Source organism: Pristiophorus japonicus, chromosome 15 (genome assembly GCF_044704955.1).
Source record: "Pristiophorus japonicus isolate sPriJap1 chromosome 15, sPriJap1.hap1, whole genome shotgun sequence".
Classification (NCBI taxonomy): Eukaryota; Metazoa; Chordata; class Chondrichthyes; family Pristiophoridae; genus Pristiophorus; species Pristiophorus japonicus.
Window position 1 is genome coordinate 97,010,813 of NC_091991.1, and position 18,672 is coordinate 97,029,484.

At 51.1% G+C, this 18,672-nt stretch overlaps 1 protein-coding gene across 4 annotated transcripts in view; it reads left to right on the top strand.

Moving 5' to 3' along the window:
* Positions 1-18,672, top strand: part of LOC139225819 (haloacid dehalogenase-like hydrolase domain-containing 5) — a 362,103-nt gene that overhangs the window by 325,313 nt on the left and 18,118 nt on the right. For all 4 annotated transcript variants that reach the window (XM_070856663.1, XM_070856665.1, XM_070856664.1 and 1 more), the window contains 2 exons: positions 12,526-12,729; positions 13,952-14,064. In XM_070856663.1, coding sequence (XP_070712764.1) covers positions 12,526-12,729; positions 13,952-14,064 — 317 coding nt within the window. The remainder of the gene's footprint in view (positions 1-12,525; positions 12,730-13,951; positions 14,065-18,672) is intronic.

An 18,672-nucleotide genomic window follows, 5' to 3' on the forward strand; every position in this document is an offset into this window, starting at 1 on the left:
ACACCTGGGAAATACAGACCCATTAGAGAAACACCTGTGATCTACAGACCCATTAGAGAGACACACCTGGGAACTTGCAGACCCATTAGAGAGACACACCTGGGAACTACAGACCCATCAGAGACACACCTGGGAACTACAGACCCATTCGCGACACACCTGGGAACTACAGACGCATTAAAGAGACACACCTGGGTACTATAGACACATTAGAGTCACACCTGGGAACTACAGACCCATTAGAGATACACCTGGGAACTACAGACCCATTAGAGACACACCTGGGAACTACAGACCCATTAGAGACACACCTGGGAACGACAGACGCATTAGAGACACACCTGGGAACTTTCGACCCATTGGAGACACACCTGGGAACTACAGACGCATTAGAGACACACCTGGGAAATACAGACCCATTAGAGACACACCTGGGAACTACAGATGCATTAGAGACACACCTGGGAACTTTAGAGCCATTGGAGACACACCTGGGAACTACAGACCCATTAGAAACACACCTGGGAACTACAGACCCATTAGAGAGATACACCTGGGAACCACAGACCCATTAGAGACACACCTGGGAACTACAGACCCATTAGAGACACACCTGGGAACTACAGACCCATTAGAGGCACACCTGGGAACTACAGACCCATTAGAGACACACCTGGGAACTACAGACCCATTAGAGACACACCTGGGAACTACAGACCCATTAGAGAGACACCTGGGAACTGCAGACCCATGAGAGAGACACACCTGTGAACTACAGACTCATTAGAGACACACCTGGGAACTACAGACCCATTAGAGACACACCTGCGAACTACAGACCCATTAGAGAGACACCTGGGAACTACAGACGCATTAAAGAGACAAACCTGGGTACTATAGACACATTCGAGTCACACCTGGGAACTACAGACCAATTAGAGACACACCTGGGAACTACAGACCCATTAGAGACACACCTGGGAACTACAGACCCATTTGAGACACACCTGGGAACTACAGACGCATTAGAGACACACCTGGGAACTTTCGACCCATTGGAGACACACCTGGGAACTACAGACGCATTAGAGACACACCTGGGAAATACAGACTCATTAGAGGCATACCTGGGAACTACAGACCCATTAGAGACACACCTGGGAACTACAGACCCATTAGAGACACACCTGGGAACTACAGACCCATTAGAGAGACACCTGGGAACTGCAGACCCATGAGAGAGACACACCTGTGAACTACAGACTCATTAGAGACACACCTGGGAACTACAGACCCATTAGAGACACACCTGGGAACTACAGACCAATTAGAAACACACCTTGGAACTACAGACCCATTAGAGACACACCTGCGAACTACAGACCCATTAGAGAGACACCTGGGAACTGCAGACCCATGAGAGAGCCACACCTGTGAACTACAGACCCATTAGAGACACACACCTGGGAACTACAGACCAATTAGAGACACACCTGGGAACTACAGACCCATTAGAGAGACACACCATGGGAACTACAGACCCATTAGAGACACACCTGGGAACTACAGACCCATTAGAGGCACACCTGCGAACTACAGACCCATTAGAGACACACCTGGGAACTACAGAGCCATTAGAGACACACCTGGGAACTACAGATGCATTAGAGACACACCTGGGAACTTTAGACCCATTGGAGACACAACTGGGAACTACAGACACATTAGAAACACACCTGGGAACTACAGACCCATTAGAGACACAACTGGGAACTGCAGACCCATTAGAGAGATACACCTGGGAACCACAGACCCATTAGAGAGACACCTGGGAACTGCAGACCCATGAGAGAGACACACCTGTGAACTACAGACTCATTAGAGACACACCTGGGAACTACAGACCCATTAGAGACACACCTGGGAACTACAGACCAATTAGAAACACACCTTGGAACTACAGACCCATTAGAGACACACCTGCGAACTACAGACCCATTAGAGAGACACCTGGGAACTACAGACCCATTAGAGAGACACCTGGGAACTGCAGACCCATGAGAGAGACACACCTGTGAACTACAGACTCATTCGAGACACACCTGGGAACTACAGACCCATTAGAGACATACCTGCGAACTACAGACCCATTAGAGAGACACCTGGGAACTACAGACGCATTAAAGAGACAAACCTGGGTACTATAGACACATTCGAGTCACACCTGGGAACTACAGACCAATTAGAGACACACCTGGGAACTACAGACCCATTAGAGACACACCTGGGAACTACAGACCCATTTGAGACACACCTGGGAACTACAGACGCATTAGAGACACACCTGGGAACTTTCGACCCATTGGAGACACACCTGGGAACTACAGACGCATTAGAGACACACCTGGGAAATACAGACTCATTAGAGACACACCTGGGAACTACAGACCCATTAGAGAGACACCTGGGAACTGCAGACCCATGAGAGAGACACACCTGTGAACTACAGACTCATTAGAGACACACCTGGGAACTACAGACCCATTAGAGAGACACCTGGGAACTGCAGACCCATGAGAGAGACACACCTGTGAACTACAGACTCATTCGAGACACACCTGGGAACTACAGACCCATTAGAGACATACCTGCGAACTACAGACCCATTAGAGAGACACCTGGGAACTACAGACGCATTAAAGAGACAAACCTGGGTACTATAGACACATTCGAGTCACACCTGGGAACTACAGACCAATTAGAGACACACCTGGGAACTACAGACCCATTAGAGACACACCTGGGAACTACAGACCCATTTGAGACACACCTGGGAACTACAGACCCATTAGAGACATACCTGCGAACTACAGACCCATTAGAGAGACACCTGGGAACTACAGACGCATTAAAGAGACAAACCTGGGTACTATAGACACATTCGAGTCACACCTGGGAACTACAGACCAATTAGAGACACACCTGGGAACTACAGACCCATTAGAGACACACCTGGGAACTACAGACCCATTTGAGACACACCTGGGAACTACAGACGCATTAGAGACACACCTGGGAACTTTCGACCCATTGGAGACACACCTGGGAACTACAGACCCATTAGAGACACACCTGGGAACTACAGACCCATTAGAGACACACCTGGGAACTACAGACCCATTAGAGAGACACCTGGGAACTGCAGACCCATGAGAGAGACACACCTGTGAACTACAGACTCATTAGAGACACACCTGGGAACTACAGACCCATTAGAGACACACCTGGGAACTACAGACCAATTAGAAACACACCTTGGAACTACAGACCCATTAGAGACACACCTGCGAACTACAGACCCATTAGAGAGACACCTGGGAACTGCAGACCCATGAGAGAGCCACACCTGTGAACTACAGACCCATTAGAGACACACACCTGGGAACTACAGACCAATTAGAGACACACCTTGGAACTACAGACCCATTAGAGAGACACACCATGGGAACTACAGACCCATTAGAGACACACCTGGGAACTACAGACCCATTAGAGGCACACCTGCGAACTACAGACCCATTAGAGACACACCTGGGAACTACAGACCCATTGGAGACACACCTGGGAACTACAGATGCATTAGAGACACACCTGGGAACTTTAGACCCATTGGAGACACAACTGGGAACTACAGACACATTAGAAACACACCTGGGAACTACAGACCCATTAGAGACACAACTGGGAACTGCAGACCCATTAGAGAGATACACCTGGGAACCACAGACCCATTAGAGAGACACCTGGGAACTGCAGACCCATGAGAGAGACACACCTGTGAACTACAGACTCATTAGAGACACACCTGGGAACTACAGACCCATTAGAGACACACCTGGGAACTACAGACCAATTAGAAACACACCTTGGAACTACAGACCCATTAGAGACACACCTGCGAACTACAGACCCATTAGAGAGACACCTGGGAACTACAGACCCATTAGAGAGACACCTGGGAACTGCAGACCCATGAGAGAGACACACCTGTGAACTACAGACTCATTCGAGACACACCTGGGAACTACAGACCCATTAGAGACATACCTGCGAACTACAGACCCATTAGAGAGACACCTGGGAACTACAGACGCATTAAAGAGACAAACCTGGGTACTATAGACACATTAGAGTCACCCCTGGGAACTACAGACCCATTAGAGACACACCTGGGAACTACAGACCCATTAGAGACACACCTGGGGACTACAGACCCATTTGAGACACACCTGGGAACTACAGACGCATTAGAGACACACCTGGGAACTTTCGACCCATTGGAGACACACCTGGGAACTACAGACGCATTAGAGACACACCTGGGAAATACAGACCCATTAGAGGCACACCTGGGAACTACAGACCCATTAGAGACACACCTGGGAACTACAGACCCATTAGAGACACACCTGGGAACTACAGACCCATTAGAGAGACACCTGGTAACTGCAGACCCATGAGAGAGACACACCTGTGAACTACAGACTCATTAGAGACACACCTGGGAACTACAGACCCATTAGAGACACACCTGGGAACTACAGACCAATTAGAAACACACCTTGGAACTACAGACCCATTAGAGACACACCTGCGAACTACAGACCCATTAGAGAGACACCTGGGAACTGCAGACCCATGAGAGAGACACACCTGTGAACTACAGACCCATTAGAGACACACACCTGGGAACTACAGACCAATTAGAGACACACCTGGGAACTACAGACCCATTAGAGAGACACACCATGGGAACTACAGACCCATTAGAGACACACCAGGGAACTACAGATGCATTAGAGACACACCTGGAAAATACAGACCCATTAGAGACACACCTGGGAACTACATATGCATTAGAGACACACCTGGGAACTTTAGACCCATTGGAGACACACCTGGGAACTACAGACACATTAGAAACACACCTGGGAACTACAGACCCATTAGAGACACAACTGGGAACTGCAGACCCATTAGAGAGATACACCTGGGAACCACAGACCCATTAGAGACACACCTGGGAACTACAGACCCATTAGAGACACACCTGGGAACTACAGACCCATTAGAGGCACACCTGGGAACTACAGACCTATTAGAGACACACCTGGGAACTACAGACCCATTAGAGACACACCTGGGAACTACAGACCCATTAGAGAGACACCTGGGAACTGCAGACCCATGAGAGAGACACACCTGTGAACTACAGACTCATTAGAGACACACCTGGGAACTACAGACCCATTAGAGACACACCTGGGAACTACAGATCAATTAGAAACACACCTTGGAACTACAGACCCATTAGAGACACACCTGCGAACTGCAGACCCATTAGAGAGACACCTGGGAACTGCAGACCCATGAGAGAGACACACCTGTGAACTACAGACCCATTAGAGACACACACCTGGGAACTACAGACCAATTAGAGACACACCTGGGAACTATAGACCCATTAGAGAGACACACCATGGGAACTACAGACCCATTAGAGACACACCTGGGAACTACAGACCCATTAGAGACACACCTGGGAACTACAGACCCATTAGAGAGAGACACCTGGGAACTACAGACCCATTAGAGGTACATCTGGGAACTATAGACCCATTAGAGAGAAACACATCTGGGAACTACAGCGCCATTCGAGACACACCGGGGAACTACAGACCCATTATAGAGACACACCTGGGAACTACAGACCTATTAGAGAGACACACCAGGGAACTACCGACCCATTCGAGAGACACACCTGGGATCTACAGACCCATTAGAGAAACACCTGGGAACTACAGACTCATTAGAGACACACCTGGGGACTTACAGACCCATTAGAGACACACCTGGGAACTACAGACCCATTAGAGACACACCTGGGAACTACAGACCCATTAGAGACACACCTGGGAACTACAGACCCATTAGAGACACACCTGGGAACTACAGACCCATTAGAGAGACACACGTGGGAACTACAGACCCATGAGAGAGACACATCTGGGAACTACAGACCCATTAGAGACACTCCTGGGAACTACAGACCCATTAGAGAGACACACCTGGGAACTACAGACCCATTTGTGACACACCTGGGAACTTACGACCCATTGGAGACACACCTGGGAACTACATACCCATTCGAGACACACCTGGGAACTACAGACCCATTAGAGACACACCTGGGAACTACAGACGCATTAGAGACACACCTGGGAACTATAGACCCATTGGAGACATACCTGGGAACTACAGACCCATTAGAGACACACCTGGGAAATACAGACCCATTAGAGACACACCTGGGAACTACAGACGCATTAGAGACACACCTGGGAACTACAGACCCATTAGAGAGACACACTTGGGAACTACAGACCCATTAGAGACACACCTGGGATCTACAGACGCATTAGAGACACAGCTGGGAACTACAGACCCATTAGAGAGGTACACCTGGGAACTACAGACCCATGAGAGACACACCTGGGAACTACAGACCCATTAGAGACACACCTGGGAAATACAGACCCATTTGAGACACACCTGGGAACTACAGACCCATTAGAGACACACCTGGGAACTACAGACCTATTAGAGACACACCTGGGAACTACAGACCCATTAGAGACACACCTAGGAACTACAGACCCATTCGAGACACACCTGGGAACTACGGACCGATTAAAGACACACCTGGGAAATACAGACCCATTAGAGACACACCTGGGAACTACAGACCCATTAGAGAGACACACCTAGTAACTACAGACCCATTAGAGAGAAACACATCTGGGAACTACAGAGCCATTCGAGACACACCGGGAACTACAGACCCATTAGAGAGACACACCTGGGAACTGCAGACCTATTAGAGAGACACGCCTGGGAACTACAGCCCCATTAGAGACACACCTGGGAACTACAGACGCATTAGAGACACACCTGGGAACTACAGACCCATTAGAGAGGTACTCCTGGGAACTATCGACCCATTAGAGACACACCTGGGAACTACAGACGCATTAGAGAGACACACCTAGGAATTACAGACCCATTAGAGAGAAACACATCTGGGAACTACAGAGCCATTCGAGACACACCGGGGAACTACAGACCCTTTAGAGAGACACACCTGGGAACTACAGACCCATTAGAGACACACCTGGGAACTACAGACCCATTGGAGACACACCTGGGAATTACAGACCCATTTGAGACACACCTGGGAACTACAGACCCATTAGAGACACACCTGGGAACTACAGACCCATTAGAGACACACCTGGGAACTACAGACGCGTTAGAGACACACTTGGGAACTTACGGCCCATTGGAGACACACCTGGGAACTACAGACGCGTTAGAGACACACCTGGGAACTTACGACCCATTGGAGACACACCTGGGAACTACAGACCCGTTCGAGACACACGTGGGAACTACAGACCCATTAGAGACACACCTGGGAACTACAGACCCATTAGAGACACACCTGGGAACTACAGACGCATTGGAGACACACCTGGGAACTTTTGACCTATTGTAGACACACCTGGGAACTACAGACCCATTCGAGATACACCTGGGAACTACAGACCCATTAGAGACACACCTGGGAAATACAGACCCATTAGAGACACACCTGGGAACTATAGACCCATTAGAGTCACACCTGGGAACTACAAACCCATTAGAGACACACCTGGGATCTACAGACGCATTAGAGACACAGCTGGGAACTACAGACCCATTAGAGACACACCTGGGAACTACAGACCCATAAGAGACACACCTGGGAACTACAGACCCATTAGAGACACACCTGGGAAATACAGACCCATTTGAGACACACCTGGGAACTACAGACCCATTAGAGACACACCTGGGAACTACAGACCCATTAGAGACACACCTGGGAACTACAGACCCATTAGAGAGACACACTTGGGAACTACAGACCCATTAGAGACACACCTGGGATCTACAGACGCATTAGAGACACAGCTGGGAACTACAGACCCATTAGAGAGGTACACCTGGGAACTACAGACCCATTAGAGACACACCTGGGAACTACAGACCCATTAGAGACACACCTGGGAAATACAGACCCATTTGAGACACACCTGGGAACTACAGACCCATTAGAGACACACCTGGGAACTACAGACCTATTAGAGACACACCTGGGAACTACAGACCCATTAGAGACACACCTGGGAACTACAGACCCATTCGAGACACACCTGGGAACTACGGACCGATTAGAGACACACCTGGGAAATACAGACCCATTAGAGACACACCTGGGAACTACAGACCCATTAGAGAGACACACCTCGTAACTACAGACCCATTAGAGAGAAACACATCTGGGAACTACAGAGCCATTCGAGACACACCGGGGAACTACAGACCCATTAGAGAGACACACCTGGGAACTGCAGACCTATTAGAGAGACACACCTGGGAACTACAGCCCCATTAGAGACACACCTGGGAACTACAGACACATTAGAGACACACCTGGGAACTACAGACCCATTAGAGAGGTACTCCTGGGAACTATCGACCCATTAGAGACACACCTGGGAACTACAGACGCATTAGAGAGACACACCTAGGAATTACAGACCCATTAGAGAGAAACACATCTGGGAACTACAGAGCCATTCGAGACACACCGGGGAACTACAGACCCATTAGAGAGACACACCTGGGAACTACAGACCCATTAGAGACACAGCTGGGAAATACAGACCCATTTGAGACACACCTGGGAACTACAGACCCATTAGAGACACACCTGGGAACTACAGATCCATTAGAGAGACACATCTGGGAACTATGCACCCATTAGAGACACTCCTGGGAACTACAGACCCATTAGAGACACACACCTGGGAACTACAGACCCATTAGAGACACATCTGGGCACTACAGACCCATTAGAGACACACCTGGGAACTACAGACCCATTAGAGACACACCTGGGAACTACAGACCCATTTGAGACACACCTGGGAACTACAGACCCATTAGAGACACACCTGGGAACTACAGACCCATTAGAGACACACCTGGGAACTACAGACGCGTTAGAGACACACTTGGGAACTTACGGCCCATTGGAGACACACCTGGGAACTACAGACGCGTTAGAGACACACCTGGGAACTTACGACCCATTGGAGACACACCTGGGAACTACAGACCTGTTCGAGACACACGTGGGAACTACAGACCCATTAGAGACACACCTGGGAACTACAGAACCATTAGAGACACACCTGGGAACTACAGACGCATTAGAGACACACCTGGGAACTATAGACCTATTGGAGACACACCTGGGAACTACAGACCCATTCGAGATACACCTGGGAACTACAGACCCATTAGAGACACACCTGGGAAATACAGACCCATTAGAGACACACCTGGGAACTATAGACCCATTAGAGTCACACCTGGGATCTACAAACCCATTAGAGACACACCTGGGATCTACAGACGCATTAGAGACACAGCTGGGAACTACAGACCCATTAGAGACACACCTGGGAACTACAGACCCATAAGAGACACACCTGGGAACTACAGACCCATTAGAGACACACCTGGGAAATACAGACCCATTTGAGACACACCTGGGAACTACAGACCCATTGGAGACACACCTGGGAACTACAGACCCATTGGAGACACACCTGGGAAATACAGACCCATTTGAGACACACCTGGGAACTACAGACCCATTAGAGAGACACATCTGGGAACTGCAGACCCATTACAGAGACAAACCTGGGAACTACAGACCCATTGGAGAGACACACCTGGGAACTACAGACCCATTAGAGAGACACATCTGGGAACTATACACCCATTAGAGACACTCCTGGGAACTGCGGACCCATTAGAGACACACCTGGGAACTACAGACCCATTAGAGACACACCTGGGAACTACAGACCCATTAGAGACACACCTGGGAACTACAGACCCATTAGAGAGATACACTTGGGAACTACAGACCCATTAGAGAGATACACTTGGGAACTACAGACCCATTAGAGACACACCTGGGTTCTACAGACCCATTAGAGACACACCTGGGAACTACAGACCCATTAGAGACACACCTGGGAACTACAGACCAATTAGAGACACACCTGGGAACTTCTGACCCATTAGAGAGACACACCTGGGAACTACAGACCCATTAGAGAGACACTCCTGGGAACTACAGACCCATTAGAGAGACACACCTGGGAACTACAGACCCATTAGAGACACACCTGGGAACTACAGACCCATTAGAGACACACCTGGGAACCACAGACCCATTAGAGATACACCTGGAAACTACAGACCCATTAGAGATACACCTGGGAACTAGTGACTAGTGGAGTGCCGCAGGGCTCCGTGCTCGGACCCCAGCTCTTTACAATATACATTAATGATTTAGATGAAGGAATTGAGTGTAATATCTCCAAGTTTGCGGATGATACTAAACTGGGTGGCGGTGTGAGCTGTGAGGAGGACGCTAAGAGGCTGCAGGGTGACTTGGACAGGTTAGGTGAGTGGGCAAATGCCTGTGGATAAATGTGAGGTTATCCATTTTGGGGACAAAAACACGAAGGCAGAATATTACCTGGATGGCGGCAGATTAGGAAAAGGGGAGGTGAAACCAGACCTGGGTGTCATGGTTCATCAGTCACTTAAAGTGGGCATGCAGGTACAGCAGGCGGTGAAGAAGGCAATTGGTATGTTGGCCTTCATAGCTAGGGGATTTGAGTATAGGAGCAGGGAGGTCTTACTGCAGTTGTACAGTGAGGCCTCACCTGGAATATTGTGTTCAGTTTTGGTCTCCTAATCTGAGGAAGGACGTTCTTGCTATTGAGGGAGTGCAGCGAAGGTTCACCAGACTGATTCCCGGGATGGCTGGACTGTCATATGAGGAGAGACTGGATCAACTGGGCCTTTAATTCACTGGAGTTTAGAAGGATGAGAGGGGATCTCATAGACACGTATAAGATTCTGACGGGACTGGACAGGTTAGATGCGGGAAGAGTGTTCCCGATTTTGGGGAAGTCCAGAACCAGGGGACATAGTCTTAGGATAAGGGGTAGGCCATTTAGGACTGTGATGAGGAGAAACTTCTTCACACAGAGAGTTGTTAACCTGTGGAATTCCCTGCCGCAGAGAGTTATTGATGCCAGTTCATTGGATATATTCAAGAGGGAGTTAGATATTGCCCTTACGGCTAAAGGGATCGAGGGGTATGGAGAGAGAGCAGGAAAGGGGTACTGAGGGAATGATCAGCCATGATCTTATTGAATGGTGGTGCAGGCTCGAAGGACCGATTGACCTACTCCTGCACCTATTTTCTATGTTTCTATCGGAGTGTAGGAAATAAGGCAGATGAGCTGATAGCACAGATAGACTCTTGGGAGGACGATATTATAGCCATTACTGAGACATGGCTGAAACACCTCTATTTAAAAAGAAACCAGACAGAAAGAAGGAAACTATAGACCAGTTCGCCTAACTTCTGTCGGGAAAATGTTGGAGTCCATTAGTAAAAAAGCAGTCGCAAAACATTTGGAAAAGCATGATTCAATCAAGCAAGGACCAACATGGATTTATGAAAGGAAAATCATGTTTGACAAATTTGCTGGAACTCTTTGAGGATGTAACGAGCAAGGTGGATAAGGGGGAACCAGTGGATGTGGTGTATTTGGATTTCCAGAAGACATTCGATAAGGTGCCACATAAAAGGTTACTGCACAAGATAAAGGTTCATGGGGTTGGGGATAATATATTAGCATGGATAGAGGATTGGCTAACTAACAGAAAACAGAGAGCCGGGATAAACTGGTCATTTTCCAGTTGGCAATCACTAACTAGTGCCGCAGGGATCGGTGCTGGGTCCTCAACTACACGTTGGACTTTCCTTATCCGGGACTCCCATATCCAGCACTACCTTTCGTCTGGCGTGATTCCGGCGGCCGGGGGCGCATGCACAGAACGCTGCCAACCTGCCCCCCGACTTTGGGGCCCGTTGACACTCAGCCCTCTGAGGCCTGCCGATACTTGGCCTGTCGACACTCAGCCCACCGACACTCAGCCCACCAGGGCCCGCCGACACTCAGCCCACCGACACTCAGCCCACCAGGGCCCGCCGACACTCAGCCCACCGACACAGCCCACCGGGGCCCGCCAACACTCAGCCAGCTGGGGCCCGCCGACACCCGACGACACTCAGCCCGCCGGGGCCCGCCGACACTCAGTCGGCTGACACTCAGACTACAGACACATTGGGGACATACCTGAATGAGTGTGTGAGGATTGATCCTGCAGTGCATTGTAAGACATGCTGCTGAGTGTCTGTTGATCAAAGCCGTGCTGTTTCCTGCTTCGTTCTGCCCTTACTTGTCTCCGTATTGTTTTCAGAGCCACAGCTCATTCGGTCTGCTCTTTGATATCGATGGTGTTCTGGTGCGGGGACGGACTCCCATACCAGCTGCTAAGGAAGCGTTCCGAAAACTTGTGGACAGCGGCGGAAGCTTTCAGGTGCCCGTGGTGTTTGTGACCAACGCAGGAAACTGCCTCAGGCAAGCAAAAGCGGAGCAGCTGTCACAGGTCCTTGACGTGGAGGTAAATCACCTAGGGGTCGCAGAGTCCTGCGGGGTCATGGGTCGCACAGAGTCCTGCGGGGCCAGGGGTCGCAGAGTCCTGCGGGGTCGGGGGTCGCAGAGAGTCCTGCACGGTCAGGGGTCATACAAAGTCCTGCGGGGTCAGAACTCGTAGAGGGGGTCGGGGTCGCACGGGGTCTGGGTCGCACAGGGGGTCGGATGGGGTCTGGGGTTGCACAGAAGGTCTAGGGTCGCACAGGGGGTCGCGGTTGCACCGGGGTCGGGCCGCACAGGGTCAGGGGTCGCACAGAGGGTCGAGGGTTGCACGGGGTCGCACGGGGTCTGGGGTTGCACAGGGGATCGGGGTCGCACAGGGGGTCGGGGTTGCACAGGGGGTGGCACAGGGTCGGGAGTCGCACAGATGGTCTGGTGTTGCACAGGTGGTCGGGGTCGCACAGGGGGTCGAGGGTGGCACGGGGGGTTGAGGGTGGCACAGGGGGTCGAAGGTGGCACAGGGGGTTGAGGGTGGCACAGGGGGTCGGGGTCGCACAGAGGATCGGGGTCGCACAGGGGGTCGAGGGTCGCACGGGGTCGAGGGTGGCAGAGGAGGTCGAAGGTGGCACGGGGTCGGGGTCGCATACTGGGTCGAGGGTGGCACAGGGGGTCGAGGGTGGCACAGGGGGTCGAGGGTGACATGGGGTCAAGGGTGACACGGGGTCGAGGGTGGCACAGGGGGTTGAGGGTGACATGGGTTTGAAGGTGGCACAGGGGTCGAGGGTGGCACAGGGGTCGGGGTGGCACTGGGGATCGAGGGTGGCACGGGGGTTGGGGTCGCACGGGGTCGAGGGTGGCACTGGGGATCGAGGGTGGCACAGGGGGCTGAGGTCGCACAGGGGGTCAAAGGTGGCACAGGGGGTCAGGGTCGCACAGGGGGCTGAGGTCGCTCAGGGGGTTGAGGGTGGCACAGGAGGTCAAGGGTGGCACAGGAGGTTGGGAGTAGCACAGGGGGTCGTGGTGGCAGAGATCCCGGGGGTCGCACAGGGTCGGGGGTCGCTGAGATCCCGGGTGTCGCACCAGGGGTCGGGGGTGGCACAGAGTGTACCCTTACCCCTAGCACCCCAGATGGTCAAGTGGTGTGAGACAGTCTGTGGTCAGTGGAGGGAGATGGTTGGTTTGTTGAACTTTGATTGTTGCGGTGCTGTAACTGTGGTGCTGCTGATGACAACATGTTTTGGTTGTTTCAGATCTCTCAGGACCAGGTGATGCTGTCCCACAGCCCTTTGAGAATGTTCCAAGATTTGCACAACAAGTCTGTTCTGGTATCAGGACAGGGACATGTTGAGGAGATCGCCAGGAAGTATCCGACAGCATTTCTACTGTTTACCCCTGCTCATTGCTGTCCCAAATCTTCTTTCTCTGTCCCATCATTGCACAGCTCAACCCGGACAATCAGCGCATCTCAGACTGGCAAACCTGTTCGCAGTGCCACGCCCATAATCCCCCCCAAAATAACACCCTCAAACCCCCCTCAATCTCCCTCCATAATCCCCCCTGAATCCCCCCCATAATCGCCCCCAAAATACCACACTCAATCCACCCATAATCCCCCCCATAATACCTATCGTGTTCCTAACACAGATGAGGCTGCACACAGGGAGGTTAAAGTAACAGTGACCTCAGTCTTTACTAAGACACTCCAGAGTGAGGAACAGGCCTTAGGCTTATATGCAGTGCTCCCAAGGGATGCTGGGATCCCTTGGGACTTAAGGGGATGAGTTCCCTGGTGGCGGAACATGGGAGTGCATGCTTTACAGATACACAACATCACTCCTCCCCCTCCCCCGAAAGTCAAAGTGAAAACTATTTACAAGGTGAGGCGGTCGGGAGCCTTTCTTTCCCTGGTGGACCGCCTCGGCACAAATGTCTGTTCTGGTGTGTTGGCTGTGCCTTCGCTGGGTTGGCGTGTTGTTGGCCCTGCAGGGCTGCTCAGTGAGCTTGGCCTTGCTGGGCTGTTGGGCGTGATGGGTTCGATTTCCTGGTCCGGTGTAGTGTCGTTGATCCTTTGGGTGAGTGTTGTGGGCTCAAAAAAGGTGGTGTCTGCTGTGGGTTGTTCAGGGCAGTCTGTGAACCGCAGCCTCGTTTGGTCCAGGTGCTTTTTGCAAATTTGTCCATTGTCTAGTTTGACTACAAACACCCTATTCCCTTCTTTAGCTATCATTGTGCCCGCGATCCACTTGGGACCATATCCATAGTTTAGCACATACACAGGGTCATTCAGATCAATTTCCTGTGACACAGTGGCGCGACCATCGTTTACATTTTGTTGCTGCTGCCTGCTCTCTACCTGATCATGCAGGTTGGGGTGAACCAGCGAGAGTCTGGTTTTAAGTGTCCTTTTCATGAGTAGCTCAGCTGGGGGCACCCCTGTGAGCGAGTGGGGTCTCGTGCGGTAGCTGAGCAGTACTCGAGAAAGGCGGGTTTGGAGTGAGCCTTCTGTGACTAGTTTCAGGCTCTGTTTGATGGTTTGTACTGCCCGCTCTGCCTGTCCATTGGAGGCTGGTTTAAACGGGACCGAGGTGACATGTTTGATCCCATTGCGGGTCATGAATTCTTTAAATTCGGCACTGGTGAAACATGTCACTGACCAGTATGTCAGGCAGGCCGTGGGTGCCAAACATGGCCCTCAGGCTTTCAATGGTGGCGGTGGCGGTGCTTCCTGACATTATTTCACGTTCAATTCATTTTGAAAAAGCATCCACCACCACCGCATAGTCGACATGGATCCTCGACCATGGTCTGGAGGGCCAGGACCACAAACTTAGTGGTGCCTCTCTGGGTGCGTTGTTCAACTGAGCACACACGCTGCATTGCCGTACACAGGACTCTAAGTCAGAGTCGATAACGGGCCACCACACGTGGGATCTGGCTATCGCTTTCATCATTACTACACCCGGGTGTGTGCTGTGGAGATCCGAGATGAACGTCTCCCTGCCCTTTTTTGGTAACACTACGTGGTTACCCCACAACAGGCAGTCTGCCTGAATGGACAGCTCGTCCTTTCACCGCTGGCTTGATTGGCTCTTGCATTTCAATGGGGATGCTGGCCCAGCTCCCATGCGGTACACAGTTTTTTACTAGGGACAGCAGAGGATCCTGGCTGGTCCAAACCTAATCTGGCGGGCCGTGACAGGTGATTTATCATTTTCAAATGCTTCCATGACCATCAACAAGTCTGCGGGCTGCGCCACCATCAAGAAGTACGCAGGCTGCGCCATTTCCACCCCAGTGCTGGGCATTGGTAGCCGACTGAGAGCACCCGCACAGTTCTCGGTGCCTGGACTGTGGCGGATGGTATAGTTATATGCTGATAGCGCGAGTGCCCCCCTTTATATGCAGGCTGAGGCATTAGTATTTATCTCCTTGTTTTCAGCGAACAGGGATGTAACGGGCTTGTGATCGGTTTCCAGTTCAAATTTGAGGCCAAATAGGTACTGATGCATTTTCTTTACCCCGAACACACACGCTAATGTCTCTTTCTTAATCATGCTGTAGGCCCTCTCGGCCTTAGACAAGCTCCTGGAAGCATAGGCGACAGGTTGGAACTTCCCCGCAATGTTATCTTGTTGTAATACACACCCGACAACGCGTCACATGCTAGCACACGTCTTTTACACGGGTTATACAATACAAGCAGCTTGTTGGAGCATAAAATATTTCTGGCTTTCTCAAAAGCAATTACTTGTTTTTTTTCCCCATACCTTTGCGCAATAACACATGTAGGGGCTCTAAAAGGGTGCTTAACCCCGTTTGGAAGTTACCAAAATAATGAGGAGCCCCAGGAACGACCACAGCTCCGTGACGTTCTGTGTCCTGGGCGCGTTCCTGATAGCCTCTGTCTTGGCGTCTGTGAGTCGAATGCCGTCCGCTGCAATTTTTCTCCCCAAAAGCTCCACTTCTGTTGCCATGAAGACGCATTTCGACCTCTTCAGCCGCAGCCCTACGCGATCCAGTCTCTGGAGGACCTCCTCCAGGTTTTGTAGGTGTTCAGCGGTGTCTTGACCCGTGACCAATATGTCGTCCTGAAAAACCACCGTGTGTGGTACCAACTTGAGTAGGCTCTCCATGTTTCTCTGGAAGATTGCTGCAGCCGATCGAATTCCAAACGGGCATCTGTTGAACATGAACAGTCCCTTGTGCGTGTTGATGCAGGTGAGGCCCTTCGAAGACTCCTCCAGCTCCTGTGTCATGTAGGCCGAAGTCAGGTCGAGCTTGGTGAACGTCTTGCCTCCTGCCAGCATCGCAAATAGGTTGTCTGCCTTAGGTAGCGGGTATTGGTCCTGTAGCGAGAAACAATTAATGGTAACCTTATAATCGCCGCAAATCCTGACCGTGCCATCACTTTTGAGTACAGGAACAATCGGGCTGGCCCACTCGCTGAATTCCACTGGGGAGATGATGCCCTCGCGTTGCAGCCTGTTCAGCTCGATTTCCACTCTCTCACTCAACATGTGAGGTACCGCTCGCGCCTTGTGGTGAATGGGTCATGCCTCTGGGGCCAAGTGGATCCGCACCTTTGCCCCAGAATAGTTTCCAATGCCTGGCTCAAAAAGGGAAGGAAATTTGTTCAGAACCTGGGTACATGAGGCCTCATCGACATGTGATAGCGCTCGGATGTCATCCCAGTTCCAGCGGATTTTGCCCAGCCAGCTCCTTCCAAGCAGTGTGGGGCCATCGCCCGGGACAATCCAGACTGGCAGTTCGAGCACCGTGCCCTCGTAGGTGACCTTGACCATGGCGCTGCTCAGGACAGTGATAAGCTCTTTGGTGTACGTTCTCAGTTTCGTGTGGATGGGGTTCAGGGCTGGTCTGAATGCACCACAGTCTCTCAAACATCTTTTTACTCATGATGGATTGGCTTGCACCAGTGTCCAGTTTCATGGCTACAGGTAAGCCATTCAATTTTACGTTTAGCATTATAGGTGGACATTTCGTCGAAAATGTGTGCACCCCATGTACTTCAGCATCTGCCTCCTCTCTGAGGCTCAAAATTACTTTGATCTACCATGGACCGATCTTTCTCTGCCACGTAGTGGTTAGCAGGTTTTGCAGAGCTTGCAGCTCGTTTGCAAGCTCGTATCAGGTGCCCCATTGTTCCACAGCTCTTGCAAACATACCCTTTGAAGTGGTATGAATAGGCTGAATGGAAGTCTTCACAACGCCAACAAGGTGTAAATTGCCTTGCATTCATCCTTTGTTGGGGATTCTGAGTCATCTGGGTCACCTGAGGCCTGCTGGCAGTTGCAGACCTCGTGGGTTCTGCCCTGTACATTTCTGCTCGCAAACACAGTTCCAGTTAATTTATGAACATTTCTAGCATTTGTGTGCTGAGAGATTTGTTTGGTGTTATCAGTGGTGGACATAAATGCCTGTGCTATCGCAATGACCTTACTGAGGGTCGGTGTCTCTACAGTCAAATGTTTTCGAAGGATGGTCTCGTGGCCAGTGCCCAGTACAAAAAAGTCTCTGAGCATTTGCTCCAGGTAGCCATCAAACTCACATTGTCCTGCAAGTCGCCTTAGCCCGGCGACGTAGCTCGCCACTTCCTGACCTTCAGATCGCTGGCACGTGTAGAACCGATACCTCGCCATCAGCACGCTCTCCCTCGGTTTAAGATGCTCCCGAACCAGTGTACACAGCTCCTCATAAGACTTATCTGTGGGTTTCACCGGAGCCAGAAGATTCTTCATGAGGCTGTAATTCGGTGCCCCACAGACTGTGAGGAGGACCGCTCTCCTTTTTGCAGCGCTTCCTTCTCCGTCCAGCTCGTTGGCTACAAAGTACTGGTCTAGCCGTTCGACATAGGCTTCCCCGTCCTCACCCTCCGAGAACTTCTACAGGATGCCCACAGTTTGCTGCATCTTTGCGTTGAATTCGTATTCTCGTCGCCAGTTGTTGTGTTCCTAAC